Source organism: Glandiceps talaboti, chromosome 18, assembly GCF_964340395.1.
Source record: "Glandiceps talaboti chromosome 18, keGlaTala1.1, whole genome shotgun sequence".
Classification (NCBI taxonomy): domain Eukaryota; kingdom Metazoa; phylum Hemichordata; class Enteropneusta; family Spengelidae; genus Glandiceps; species Glandiceps talaboti.
The window spans coordinates 22,640,661-22,656,244 of record NC_135566.1 but is presented as its reverse complement, the minus strand read 5'-3'; the positions used below and the strand labels follow the sequence as shown (position 1 = coordinate 22,656,244).

Genomic DNA, 15,584 nt, shown 5'->3' with positions numbered 1-15,584 from the left:
GTATGCACTATATCAGATCTGCTGTGTATATACAGTGTGTACTATATGCACTATATCAGATCTGTTGTGTATACTGTGTGTACAATATGCACTATATCAGATCTGTTGTGTATATACTGTGTGTACAATATGCACTATATCAGATCTGTTGTGTATATACTGTGTGTACAATATGCACTATATCAGATCTGTTGTGTATATACTGTGTGTACTATATGCACTATATCAGATCTGTTGTGTATATACTGTGTGTACAATATGCACTATATCAGATCTATTGTGTATATACTGTGTGTACAATATGCACTATATCAGATCTGTTGTGTATACTGTGTACAATATGAGCTATATCAGATCTGTTGTGTATATACTGTGTGTACTATATGCACTATATCAGATCTGTTGTGTATACTGTGTACAATATGAGCTATATCAGATCTGTTGTGTATACTGTGTGTACTATATGCACTATATCAGATCTGTTGTATATACTGTGTGTACTATATGCACTATATCAGATCTGTTGTGTATACTGTGTACAATATGAGCTATATCAGATCTGTTGTGTATATACTGTGTGTACTATATGCACTATATCAGATCTGTTGTATATATACTGTGTGTACTATATGCACTATATCAGATCTGTTGTGTATATACTGTGTGTACTATATGCACTATATCAGATCTGTTGTATATACTGTGTGCACTATATGCACTATATCAGATCTGCTGTGTATATACTGTGTGTACTATATGCACTATATCAGATCTGTTGTGTATACTGTGTACAATATGCACTATATCAGATCTGTTGTATATACTGTGTACTATATGCACTATATCAGATCTGTTGTATATACTGTGTGTACTATATGCACTATATCAGATCTGTTGTGTGTATAACCATAGAGCCTCCACCAAGTGGAGGGTCTATGGTAACACATGGTAACACGAGTTACTCCTTAAATACTGGCTAGCAGTCAATTGTAGTATGTATCTTTCAGTAGGGATGTATCTAACCTCAGCAACCTGTAACCATGGGGTCCAAACCAGATCGCTTAGTTATGTGAAGTTTGACCACTTCTTCTGCACTAGTTGGATGTATACCAATGGTCGACAGCATGCTTTCTCTAGTTAAACCACATCTGTAAGATCAATCATAATTCATAATTCATATTTAATATTCTCAAATCTATAGATTTGCATGTGGGTAAAAATAGAAGTGCAGTACCCATTGGGGATAAAAAGGATTGCCAGTGACTGACTGGCATTGCATTGGGGCATTATAACCTTAGTGACTGACTAGCATTGCATTGGGGCATTATAACCTTAGTGACTGACTAGCATTGCATTGGGACATTATAACCTTAGTGACTGACTGGCATTGCATTGGGACATTATAACCTTAGTGACTGACTGGCATTGCATTGGGTCATTATAACCTTAGTGACTGACTAGCATTGCATTGGGACATTATAACCTTAGTGACTGACTAGCATTGCATTGGGGCATTATAACCTTAGTGACTGATTGACTAGCATTGCACATTGGGGCATTATAACCTTAGTGACTGACTAGCATTGCATTGGGGCATTATAACCTTAGTGACTGACTAGCATTGCATTGGGGCATTATAACCTTAGTGACTGACTAGCATTGCATTGGGGGCATTATAACCTTAGTGACTGACTAGCATTGCATTGGGACATTATAACCTTAGTGACTGATTGACTAGCATTGCATTGGGGCATTATAACCTTAGTGACTGACTGGCATTGCATTGGGGCATTATAACCTTAGTGACTGACTAGCATTGCATTGGGGCATTATAACCTTAGTGACTGACTGGCATTGCATTGGGGCATTATAACCTTAGTGACTGACTAGCATTGCATTGGGACATTATAACCTTAGTGACTGACTAGCATTGCATTGGGACATTATAACCTTAGTGACTGACTGGCATTGCATTGGGGCATTATAACCTTAGTGACTGACTAGCATTGCATTGGGGCATTATAACCTTAGTGACTGACTGGCATTGCATTGGGGCATTATAACCTTAGTGACTGACTGACTAGCATTGCATTGGGACATTATAACCTTAGTGACTGACTAGCATTGCATTGGGCATTATAACCTTAGTGACTGACTGGCATTGCATTGGGGCATTATAACCTTAGTGACAGACTAGCATTGCATTGGGGCATTATAACCTTAGTGACTGACTGGCATTGCATTGGGGCATTATAACCTTAGTGACTGACTGGCATTGCATTGGGCATTATATCCTTAGTGACTGACTGGCATTGTATTGGGGCATTATAACCTTAGTGACTGACTAGCATTGCATTGGACATTATATCCTTAGTGACTGACTGGCATTGTATTGGGGCATTATAACCTTAGTGACTGACTAGCATTGCATTGGGCATTATAACCTTACTGACTGACTAGCATTACATTGGGGCATTATAACCTTAGTGACTGACTGGTATTGCATTGGGGCATTATAACCTTAGTGACTGACTAGCATTGCATGAATTGGGACATTATAACCTTAGTGACTGACTGGCATTGCATGAATTGGGGCATTATAACGTTAGTGACTGACTGGCATTGCATTGGGGCATTATAACCTTAGTGACTGACTAGCATTGCATTGGGGCATTATAACCTTACTGACTGACTAGCATTGCATTGGGGCACTATAACCTTACTGACTGACTGACTAGCATTGCATTGGGCATTAAAACCTTAGTGACTGACTGGCATTGCATTGGGGCATTATAACCTTACTGACTGACTAGCATTGCATTGGGGCATTATAACCTTAGTGACTGACTAGCATTGCATTGGGGCATTATAACCTTAGTGACTGACTAGCATTGCATTGGGGCATTATAACCTTAGTGACTGACTAGCATTGCATTGGGGCATTATAACCTTAGTGACTGATTGACTAGCATTGCATTGGGGCATTATAACCTTAGTGACTGATTGACTAGCATTGCATCGGGGCATTATAACCTTAGTGACTGATTGACTAGCATTGCATTGGAGCATTATAACCTTAGTGACTGACTAGCATTGCATTGGGGCATTATAACCTTAGTGACTGACTGACTAGCATTGCATTGGGGCATTATAACCTTAGTGACTGACTGACTAGCATTGCATTGGGGCATTATAACCTTAGTGACTGACTGACTAGCATTGCATTGGGGCATTATAACCTTAGTGACAGACTGACTGGCATTGCATTGGGGCATTATATCCTTAGTGACAGACTGACTGGCATTGCATTGGGTCATTATAACCTTAGTGACAGACTGACTGGCATTGCATTGGGGCATTATAACCTTAGTGACAGACTGACTGGCATTGCATTGGGGAATTATATCCTCAGTGACAGACTGACTGGCATTGCATTGGGGCATTATAACCTTAGTGACAGACTGACTGGCATTGCATTGGGGCATTATAACCTTAGTGACAGACTGACTGGCATTGCATTGGGGCATTATAACCTTAGTGACTGACTGACTAGCATTGCATTGGGGCATTATAACCTTAGTGACAGACTGACTGGCATTGCATTGGGGCATTATAACCTTAGTGACTGACTGACTAGCATTGCATTGGGGCATTATAACCTTAGTGACAGACTGACTGGCATTGCATTGGGGCATTATAACCTTAGTGACTGACTGGCATTGCATTGGGGCATTATAACCTTAGTGACAGGCTGACTAGCATTGCATTGGGGCATTATAACCTTAGTGACTGACTGACTGGCATTGCATTGGGCATTATATCCTTAGTGACAGACTGACTAGCATTGCATTGGGGCATTATAACCTTAGTGACTGACTGGCATTGCATTGGGGCATTATAACCTTAGTGACTGACTGGTATTGCATTGGGGCATTATAACCTTAGTGACAGACTGACTAGCATTGCATTGGGGCATTATAACCTTAGTGACAGACTGACTAGCATTGCATTGGGGCATTATAACCTTAGTGACTGACTGACTAGCATTGCATTGGGGCATTATAACCTTAGTGACTGACTGACTGGCATTGCATTGGGAATTATAACCTTAGTGACTGACTGGTATTGCATTGGGGCATTATAACCTTAGTGACAGACTGACTAGCATTGCATTGGGGCATTATAACCTTAGTGACAGACTGACTAGCATTGCATTGGGGCATTATAACCTTAGTGACTGACTGACTAGCATTGCATTGGGGCATTATAACCTTAGTGACTGACTGACTGGCATTGCATTGGGAATTATATCCTTAGTGACAGACTGACTAGCATTGCATTGGGGCATTATAACCTTAGTGACTGACTGGCATTGCATTGGGGCATTATAACCTTAGTGACTGACTGGCATTGCATTGGGGCATTATATCCTTAGTGACAGACTGACTAGCATTGCATTGGGGCATTATAACCTTAGTGACAGACTGACTGGCATTGCATTGGGGCATTATAACCTTAGTGACTGACTGACTGGCATTGCATTGGGGCATTATAACCTTAGTGACAGACTGACTAGCATTGCATTGGGGCATTATAACCTTAGTGACAGACTGACTGGCATTGCATTGGGACATTATAACATGTTCATTTTCAGTTATCAATGCAGATTCTATCATTGTTATTTTTATTAGAAACATTTAATGTTTCCTTGGTTAAACATTTCATTAAGTACTGTAATCAGCTATGCTTACTTCATAGCAGCTGCAAATCCTTGTACCACTTCTCCAGCATGAGGTCCTAAAAAGTGCAGTCCTAACACCTCCTGCTGGCCATCTCGTCTACACACCATCTGTTATAGTCAAAGGTGAACAAACTTAAAATGGATTGTTGGATAGATACAACATTATTAAGTTCTTTGAGACAGCTCTTCACTATGCAGTTTTGTTTTAGCGATGTAATAAAGTGGTTAGTGGTTTCATATGATGTCTCACTATAGAACACATTTTACACAGAAAGTTGGTAAAATATTGTACTTTTATACCATAGTCACCATTTTATAAAAAAATTACTGTTATGAAAATTACACAAAATCTCAGAAAAATAATGACTAGGAAATGCACACAAAAAAACAAAAAAGGATTTTTAAGGCTGGCTATAAATAATCCCAGTGTCTTACAGCATTAACCCTGGAAATTTGTAATGATGAATGAAATAAACTAGGGATCTAAAATAATTTTGAAGCAATTTGAATTTCAATTTTCTAACAAATTTACCAAAAACACTGTCCATAATTGTCAACAACATTCAACTTGTAGTAGACATAACATCGTCTGAAAATTTAATTTAATAGTCTATGGACCTCCTTGCAGGTGTAATATTATTTGTGTCATTTCTCACTCAAAGGCCAGAATATAATATAAGTACATGATACAATTTACCGAGTGACAGCATTACAAGCATACAGTGTACACGTAACTTGACTAATGTTGTGCCTAGCATGATATGCGTTACTCCATACATGTGCACCACCGCAGCACCAATTGTTCATACCAAATACAGGTAAAGATTTACGACCCTGCTGCATACTGTCTCACATTTACATTTGAAAATACTGCCAATGGTGTTGTAGCACAACTATACAGTTTTTAAAAATGTTTATCCATAGCTAGTCGATGCTAATAATAGGTGTTCATTTGCTGAATGACTATCCAGTTGCCTATCCAACCATGTTGCTATCTTTGCGCGCATGCGATATACACAGTTATTTGGCTGTTGCTATGGGCGTGGTCATGTTGTTAGATATATTTGCATACATTTTTGTTATACATGATCATTTGGCTGTTGCTATGGGCGTGGTCTTGTTGCTAGGCATATTTGCATACATTTTTTAAATGTTTATATTCATTTGTCTTTCTATTCCTGTTATCTTTGCAATATACATGATTATTTGGCTGTTGCTATGGGCGTGGTCTTGTTGCTAGGCAAATTTACATACATTATTTGAATGTTTATTCAATTGTCTATTAATCCCTTTTGTTATCTTTGTGAAATACACGACTGTTGGCTGTTGCTATGGGCGTGGTCATGGTTGCTAGGGTATTTACATACATTTTTTGAATGTTTACTCACTTGCCTACCAGATGATGTTGTTATTTGAACAAAATATACTGTCATTTGGTTGTTGCTAAGGGCATGGTCATGGTTGCTAGGGCCAATTTTGCCAACATGTTTTGAAGAAAATCTGCAGAATAATAACCAAAAATTAACATTTTTACACCTAATTTGCATATCACTTATGGAATTATTGTATGCTTAATATTTCTTCATCCATACAACCCTAGATGCATTCCCATTAAATTTCAGTCCAATCTGCTCAGTGGTTTTGAAATTATAGATTTTTGACCAAAAAGACACATTTTAGGCCTAATTTGCATATCATTAATGGGACCATCATGTCATGGACAATTCTTAGTAAAAACACCCTGAAGAATGTTTCACCCAAATTTCAGCCCAATCTGCCCAGTAGTTTTTGAGTTTAAGTTTTTTGACCAAAAATCACAAACCAGTGGTAAGATCATTTTGATTTGAACAATTTCCCAATTAGATACCAAAGGTAATGGACCCACCAAATATCATGGCAATCAGTTCAGCGGTTTTGACTTTAAGTTGTTTACACACACACACACACACACACACACACACACACACACACACACACACACACACACACACACACATACATACATACATACAGATCTCGACGGACAGACAGACACTTCACCATACTTATAGCACTACTGGACCTCTCAGTTCTGTTGTGCTAAAAATCCAAGATAAAATAAAGAAAGATCGTCAAAGTTTTAAAAACTATCACACTACATGTACCTATCCATAATAATGATTGTAGGTGACCTTTGACCCACCTTGATGTAGCACTTCTCTGCTGATCTTTCTGCTACAGTATATTCCAATGGTTTGTAGAATGCATGGTAAACCTGTCAATATAGATAGATGTTATTAGCCACCAAACAGGCACAGCCTGGAGGGGACTTTAGGAATGGCCCATGTCAATCCGATCATCGTGATGTTTCTCAATGGTTAGCCATATCTCTGATACCCATGGCTCATTTACAACCAATCTAACAATTGGTTCAAACAATATAGGCTGCATATACACATCACTTAGTTTTTGTGACCTTTGACCTTTTTTTGGCAAAATTGTGATCACATTTGTGATCTAAAATATACTTATCTCATAGTGCCAAACGTTTGATACACCATTCAAGAGTTTATTCCCACATTATGAACGGTAAACTTTTTATCCGAAAACAGAAAATTTCCATTAATATCACAGTGTGATCATGTGATTTTGTGTACAAGAATGGTCACATACTCATTTGCATATAATTTGAATACAAGAGTAAAGTCAGAGTCAAATAAATATAAAAAAGTCATATCTCTAATAAAATATGGACATACTTGAATTAAGAGCCTACTTTCTTTTTGTTCATGAACTACTATATACATGTAAATACTAGTGGATTTTCCCACCAAATATGGTAAGAAGTGATATAAGCATCAACATGACGTATGTGTGTATGTCCCTTATGTTGTATCACCTTTGGACAAGATTTGAAAGAAATTGGCACACTATAAAGGAGAATGCCACTCCAGGAAATAAAGACATTGTCATAACATTTGCGTTCTGGATGGTCATGTCATGATTTTACATCACCTACAATTATTTGTGATTTCAGAGAAAGTGCCTAATCCCTTCAATGTAAAACATCTCTGAGTCTCGTGAATATTCATTGTGTAACCATGAATACATTATTTCTGACTCCCATGATGCAATGGTCCACAGCAAAGATACCCTATAAAGGCACAAGAACAACTTGATGTTTCTCTGAAATCACAAGTAAATTGTATGTGATGTAACATCATGAAATGGCTCTCCAGTACCCATAGTTTATGAAAATCCTTTATTTCATGGAGTGTTGTTCCTCTTTAACTACCGCAAAGTATGTGAATAGCACACTATGCAAGAAATGACTTCATTTAAGCATTGCGTCAGAGGTCAAGGACATGGGAAATGCTTATGGTCTTTAAAGAAGACTTGTCCCTGATAACATATGAGACCTTGAATGCAGTCTCTCTATGTATTACAGTTTGTGAGTTATGTGGTAGAAAGTGTTTTTTACAACAAATCAGGCTGCCATTCATATTTTGGTCATTGTCATGGAGGTAATGGTGAAGGTAAAATATAATGACACTAGCAGAAAGGTAACATCTTAGGAGTAGATACTTGAATAAAAGTTTCTAGGTCTTATAATTGTAGAGCAAATTACTGATTTTTACATCAAATATGGCTGTCATTCTATCAAAAGTGTTATTATATGAGAACCAAAATTAATACATGTACATACTTCTCTTGTTATTTATTACCTGTGCCCTTAGATCTGATAAAATATTGGTCACACTGAAATACCAAAAAGTGCCTGTAATAATGCAAGAAATTCCTAGATTTTGATAATTGACAGGTCAAAGTTATCTGGTCTGGAAAGAAAGCTTGCACCTAATAAAATGAGGTTAGACAATTGCATGGAGTCTCCATATACTACAGTTTTTGTGCTACGCAGTAAAAGTTGATGTGATTTTTTACAACAAATATGTCTGCCACTCAGCAAAAAGTTATGAGTACCACAAATAATACTTATACATACTTCTCTTCTTCTATTTGCCTGAAAACATGATTGAAAGGACATTGACAACATAATGTCATGTAGATACTACAAAGTGTCTCGATCTGATAGGCAAGAAATGGAGTGATTCTGATAATTAACCCTGAAGGTCAAAGTCAAAGGTCAAGGTCTTAGAAGACAGTTTGCAACTGATAATATATGTAAGGTAGACACTTGAATGGAATATCTATGTTTTTGAGTTATGCAATAAATATTGATTTTTAACTAATAATATGACTGCCATTAGGTCAACTATATCACAAAACAAAGTGACATGCATTATTAGCCTTAGTCTCATAAAAATGAAAGAAAGATCCTATGTATTTGTTACGGCTCCACTGATAATATAGCAACACTACTGTCACAATGTTGCATTTGGTTTTTTTCTCTGGTGACCAGACAAATGTAATTCCTCTATTCCTCTATCACTGTATTTGAAAAAATAACGCCAATGGTGTTGTAGCACAACTGTTCAGTTTTAAAAATGTTTACCCACATTCTGATCCGTGCTACGTATAGGTATTCATTTGCTGAATGATTATCCAGTTGCCTATACAACCCTGTTATCTTTTCAATATACGTGGTCATTTGGCTGTTGCTATGGGCGTGGTCATGTTGCTAGACATATCTACATACATTTTCTGAATGTTTGTTTCCTTGTCTATGAATCCCTGATGTTACCTTTGCAATATACATGGTCATTTGGCTATTGCTATGGGCATGGTCTTGTTGCTAGGTATGTTTGCATACATTTTTGAATGTTTATTCATTTGTCAATTTATCCCATTATTATCTTTGCAATACATGTGATCATTTAGCTGTTTCTATGGGCATGGTCCTGATGCTAGGCACATTTGCATACATTTTTTGAATGTTTATTGACTTGTCTATTAATCCCTGTTGTTATCTTTGCAATATATGTCATCATTTGGCAGTTGCCATGGGCGTGGTCATGTTGCTAGGCATATTTGCCTACACTTTTTGAATGTTTGTTCACTTACAATTCTAAGATTCCCTGTTATCTTTGAGAAGTACACTGTTTGGCTGTTGCTATGGGCATGGTCATGGTTGCTAGGGATATATGCATACATTTTTTTGAATGTTTACTCACTTGCCTACCAGATGTTGTTATTTAATCAAAACATACTGCCATTTGGTTGTTGCTAAGGGCATGGTCATGCTAGCTTGGGCCAATTGTGTTAAAATGTTTTGAAGAAAATCTGCAGAATTACACATCTAGAAACATCTCACTAAGTTGCAGTCTCACTGACAAGTAATTTTTGATCCGCACTAATTTCAGCCAAATCTGCTCAGTAGTTTTGGAATTAAAGATTTTTGACCAAAAAGACACATTTTTGCCCTAATTTGCATATCACTGATGAGATCATCTTGTCGTGAACCATTCTTAATCTAAACACCCTTAAGAATATTCCAACCAAATTTCAGACCGATCTGCCTAGTAGTTTTTGAGTTTTAGTTTTTTAACCAAAAATCACATTTTTTACCCAAATCACATACCGGTGGTATGATCATTTTGATTTGAACAATTTCCCAACTAGACACTAAAGGTAATACACCCACCAAATATCAGAGGTATGTAAGGGTACCTAAAGTGGCAAAGTGGGACCTTAAAGTGGGACTCCAACTTTGTGCCAAACAGGCAAAGTGCGGTCGGTCCAACTGTAAAACATTCTTGACCGGTCCTACTAATTACTGCCTGGGAGATACAAGAAGTGCCCGGGAGCAAACTGGAGGCCAAATGGCACTCAAAAGTTGATATTTATGTGCATTGGCCCACTTGGAATGTATATTGACCAAAATTTAGTGGATTCAAACCCCCGATTGCTGCTTTTCCAGTCATAAATTTTCTGGCGTGTTACAGACATTGCATGGCTACAGCATATATTACTGCCCGGGACACATCTGGCCTGCCCGGGCCAAATTTAGACATCTAATCGATAGCAAAAGTTGATTCATAAATAAACCAGAATGTTATGAACCCTATCTAACCTAAGTTATGATCATTCAAGTCTTCTTTTATCATTTTTCAGGCTAAACACCGTTCGTTCACCTCGATCTCTGTACAGTCTATCTGCGCCATCTTGTTTCCTGGAATATACCATTCTGTAGAAGGGGTGCTTAACCTTAGTAACGGCCTCAAATTGCCCACGTAACCATGACGCCCGTGTGAGAGAAATTTACACGTTCAACCGCACCTCATGTGTTGATGTCATAACTTGTGCATATAACAAAACATTCAAGAGCGTTAGTTCAGTTGGAACGCCGATGGCATGCTCTTCTTATGATCGGTGCCTTAGCTGCAGTTTAGTAAAGTTGCACCGGTCCAACTTTGCCGAAAATCGTGAAGTTGGACTGACCCTACTTCCGGTCCAACTTTGCCGAAAATCGTGAAGTTGGACCGACCCCACTTCCTTCCACTTCCCCTTACTTTGCCTGTTTGGCACAAAGTTGGAGTCCCACTTTACGGTCCCACTTTGCCACTTTAGGTACCCTTCCAGCAGTTTATGAATTTAAGTTGTTTACACACACACACACACACACACACACACACACACACACACACACACACACACACACACACACACACACACACACACACACACACACACACACACACACACACACACACACACACACACACACACACACACACACACACACACTTTGCTATGCCTATAGCACTACTGAACCTTATCAGTTCAGTTGTGCTATCACCATGACTATGACTATAACTATCACTATCACTATGATTCACTATAACTATGACTATAACTATGACTATGACTGTGTAGGATAGATATACTGACCTCTATACCGGGTTCTCCATGTCTTGTGATTGCAGCCTCTTCAGACAAACCTACTGTTCCATACTCCAATGGTGTAAATACTGTAGTTGCTACCTGATACAATTACATATAATAAAAAAGTCTACATTAGACAAGACAAGATGGACCTGGATTGAGTGCACTATTATGAACAAACAGTGTGAAATGTAACACCTGTATAATAATAAGATGAACATGAGACAGGTGAGTGTGGCAGGGTTCCATTTTGTTTTACGTACAATAACATGAAAAGATGTGTGACATATCTATTGGCTTAAGCTTGTACATATGGATCGTTCTCAGTACTCTAGAGCTGCCCATGAAATGTTAAAGAAATCAGATGAGGCAGGTAAAATCACTTGGGCTACAAAAATTAAAGAGCTCTTGTTTAAGTATGGTTTTGGTTATGCATGGTTTGAGCAACAGGTTGGTAATGTTGAATTATTTATGTCTATATTTCACCAAAGATTAACTGATTGTTATCAGCAAGAGTGGCATGATACAATTATGTAATCCCAAGACTATGGTTTTATGCAACATTTAAGTTTCATCAGCTAGAAAGTATCCATATATCCAGGTATAAAATAGCATTAGAAAAATTCCGTTACTCAGACCATACTTTAGCTATTGAGACTGGAAGACATATCAGTAATGCTATCTTGGACAAAAAATGTATTTTTTGTGAAAATGAAGGTCTAAATATTCTTGAAGATGAACTACATGTTTTGTTATTTTGTCCTTTATACCAGTCTCTTAGAAAGGAACTAATACCAAATTTCATACAGTACCCAACACGAGAAAAAAACAATAACTTTACTTTTCAGCAGAAATCAACTTACACTTTTCCGTCTGTCTATTTTTGTATTCAAAGCTTATTTATTTAGAGAGAAGATGCTTTTATCTTTATAATTTCTATTTTCTTTGTCATGATGGCCCAAAATTTACTGTATTATTCATCATCTTTTTTGTCAAATGATGGGCGGTGGTCCAATTCTTCTAGATGAAGTTATAAATCAAATCTGCAACACCTCAACATGTTAAAAAATAGCACCAATGGCTTGTAGCACAACCTGTTGCTATGGGCGTAGTCTTGTTGCTAGGAATATTTGGCTACATTTTTTGAATGTTTATTTGCTTACCTTACCCATTAAAAAAAAAATCCCAGTTATTATTTTTTGTGATATACACCATCATTTGGCTGTAGCTATAGGCGTGGTTTTTTGCTAGGCATATTTGCATTCACTTTTGGAATCTTATTTACTTGGTTACCCTTCCAAGTTTTCATCTTTGCAATATTAACTACCATTTGGCTGTTGCTATGGGCATAGTCTTGTTGGTAGACATATTTGCATATATGTTTTGAATCTTTATTCACTTACCTACCCATCCCTGGTGTTATCTTTGTAATATGCATCATCATTTCACTGTTGCTAAGGGCGTGGCCATGGTTGCTAGGACGTTATGTCAAAATGTTTTGAACAGTAACTGCAAAATAACACCTCTAGAAACATCCCCATCAAATTTCAGCCCCCATTCATCATGTATTTTTCTAGATATAAGTTTTAGACCAAAACTATTAGTTTCATTGCATATGCAAATTTCTCGATTCAGAAAATTTAATAGTTGATGAACAAAATGGCTTTAGGAAATCAAAGGCTTGTATAGATCACATATTTGTTCTAACATCCATAATTAGAAATAGAAAAGTTCAAGGTTTGTCAACTTTTGCTGCATTTGTAGACATGAAAAAGCCTTTGATTGGGTTAACAGGGATATGCTATTTTATAAGTTACTTCACTCTGGCATTAATGGTAACTTTTACAATGTATCACAACCCATTTTCTTGTATCAATGTCAATGGTCTTTTGTCTCCATGGTTCAGTACAAGCTCTGGGGTTAGACAGGGGGATGTTCTTTCTCCCACTTTATTTTCGGTATACTTAAATGATTTGGCAGTCGAAATTAATGACCTCCACATTGGCATTCCAGTGGGTGATCGGGTGATTAGTGTCCTACTTTATGCTGATGATATAGTGATTGTATCAGATTCCGAAGATAAACTTCAAGGAGCAATCACAGTACAATCACTGGTGTCAAAAGTGGCGTATGGTCGTTAATGAGGCCAAAACACAAATTGTACACTTTAGGGGTCCAAATATTGAGAGAACAAATTTTGTCTTTCAATACAACGATAAAGCATTAGTTATGATTCCTAGTTACAAATATCTTGGGGTTGTACTGGACGAATTTTTAAATTTTGAGGTAACAGCAGGTACACTATGTGATGCAGCTGGCACGGTGTTAGGAGCTGTAATCTCAAAATACACAAATACAGATTTCACACTTTCACCACTTTATTCGACTCTTGTGTTATACCAATTGCAGATTATTGCTCTGGGATATGGGGTTATGTTGATAATATGAAATGTGAATCTTTACAAAATAGAGCAATAAGATATTTTCTTGGGGTGCATAAATTTGCACCAAAACTTGCTATAAATGGTGATGTGGGTTGGACTCCATCTAATGTGAGACATAAACTGAATATTCTCAGATTTTGGAATAGAGTGGTTAAGATGCCAAATGATAGAATCACTAAAGCTGTCTTTTTGTGGGATTACAATTTAAGAGATAGATACAAGAATTGGTCTTATGACATAGCTAATGTATTCAGAAATATTAATTTACAAAATAAGTTTTTAAATCTTGAAGCTTTAAATTTGGATGATGCCTCTTGTAAGTTAAAAGATACTTTTGAAAGGAAGTGGTTTACTGATGTGTGTAGAAAACCCAAGTTAAGAATATATGTATCTTTTAAGAAAAAATATGAAACAGAAAATTATTTACTGCAACCACTGTCAAGACCGAAACACTCTATTCTCGCTCAGTTTAGAACTGGTATTTTACCTTTAAAAGTAGAAACAGGTAGATTTCAACAGCTACCAGTGGAGGACAGAACCTGTAATTTTTTTTTTGTTTCGGACCAGAAATTGAAGATGAGAAACACTTTCTTTTTGATTGCTGTCTGTATAATTCTTTAAGAGATACTTTATTTAGTAGAGTGTGTGCTTTATACCCAGAATTCAGTGCTTTTCAAATTATGGATAAGATTGAACTACTGATGATCAAAACACCTGACCTGTTGGCAAACTTTATCTTTGATGCTTATAATAAGAGAAAGGAGACAATGTATAATTTGTAAGATATACTTCTCACACTTGAAAAAAAAATGTTTCTTTCTATATGTATTTATTTATTTTGCAACAGCTGGATGTGGCAAGTTTTAATAACAATAGTACTAGATCAGATAAACAAATGTAAACTTTAAGTCCACATAGGACACGTTAATAAATAAAATACAACAACAACAACAAATACAACAATAGTATACATATACATTAGTGTACATTAGTGTACATATGTTTGTGCCAGGTTTGAAAGAAATCAGCCATTGCATGTCAGAGATATGGATGTGTTCAGATTCATGCATGGACAAATGGACAAAGTCCCCTTCAGGCACAGCCCCAAGTGGCTACTACGACTATGGGCAAAATAAAATTTGTATACTATCTCACTTCTCCTAATATTGCACTTGTGATATTCCATTTACTGGGAGTAGATCTAACTGAACAACCCATAACCTTCTGAGACACTCTTATTAACAGATGTTGACTGTGACACCTACCTTACTGTAATCCATATACTCTTCACTTTTACCAAACAATCTCTGAGCTAGTAGTTTACCAGCTCTGATAGCAACAGGCGTCAGTTCCTTTCCACCCTATAACCAAGGACAAATCCATGTCAAACTCTCACTTTCGGGCTTTGGCAAAAAAATATATTAAAAAATAGTGCCAATGATGTTGTAGCACAATTGTACAGTTTTTTAAAATGTTTATCCACATGCTGATCCATGCTAGGTATATGTATTCATTTGCTGAATGCATATCCAGTTGCCTATCCAACCCTGTTATCTGTGCAATATACGCAATCATCT

The 15,584-nt window shown here is 37.0% G+C and overlaps 1 protein-coding gene across 1 annotated transcript in view; it reads right to left on the bottom strand.

The window, feature by feature from the left end:
• Positions 1–1,009: 1,009 nt before the first annotated feature.
• LOC144449837 (thioredoxin reductase 2, mitochondrial-like) overlaps positions 1,010–15,584 on the bottom strand; it is a 60,758-nt gene continuing 46,183 nt past the window's right edge. Inside the window, exons 12-16 of the mRNA XM_078140411.1 lie at positions 15,273–15,368; positions 11,570–11,662; positions 6,924–6,995; positions 4,752–4,849; positions 1,010–1,148 (exon numbers count right to left, since the gene is read on the bottom strand). Of these exons, the coding sequence (XP_077996537.1) occupies positions 1,025–1,148; positions 4,752–4,849; positions 6,924–6,995; positions 11,570–11,662; positions 15,273–15,368 (483 nt within the window). The 3' untranslated portion in view covers positions 1,010–1,024. The remainder of the gene's footprint in view (positions 1,149–4,751; positions 4,850–6,923; positions 6,996–11,569; positions 11,663–15,272; positions 15,369–15,584) is intronic.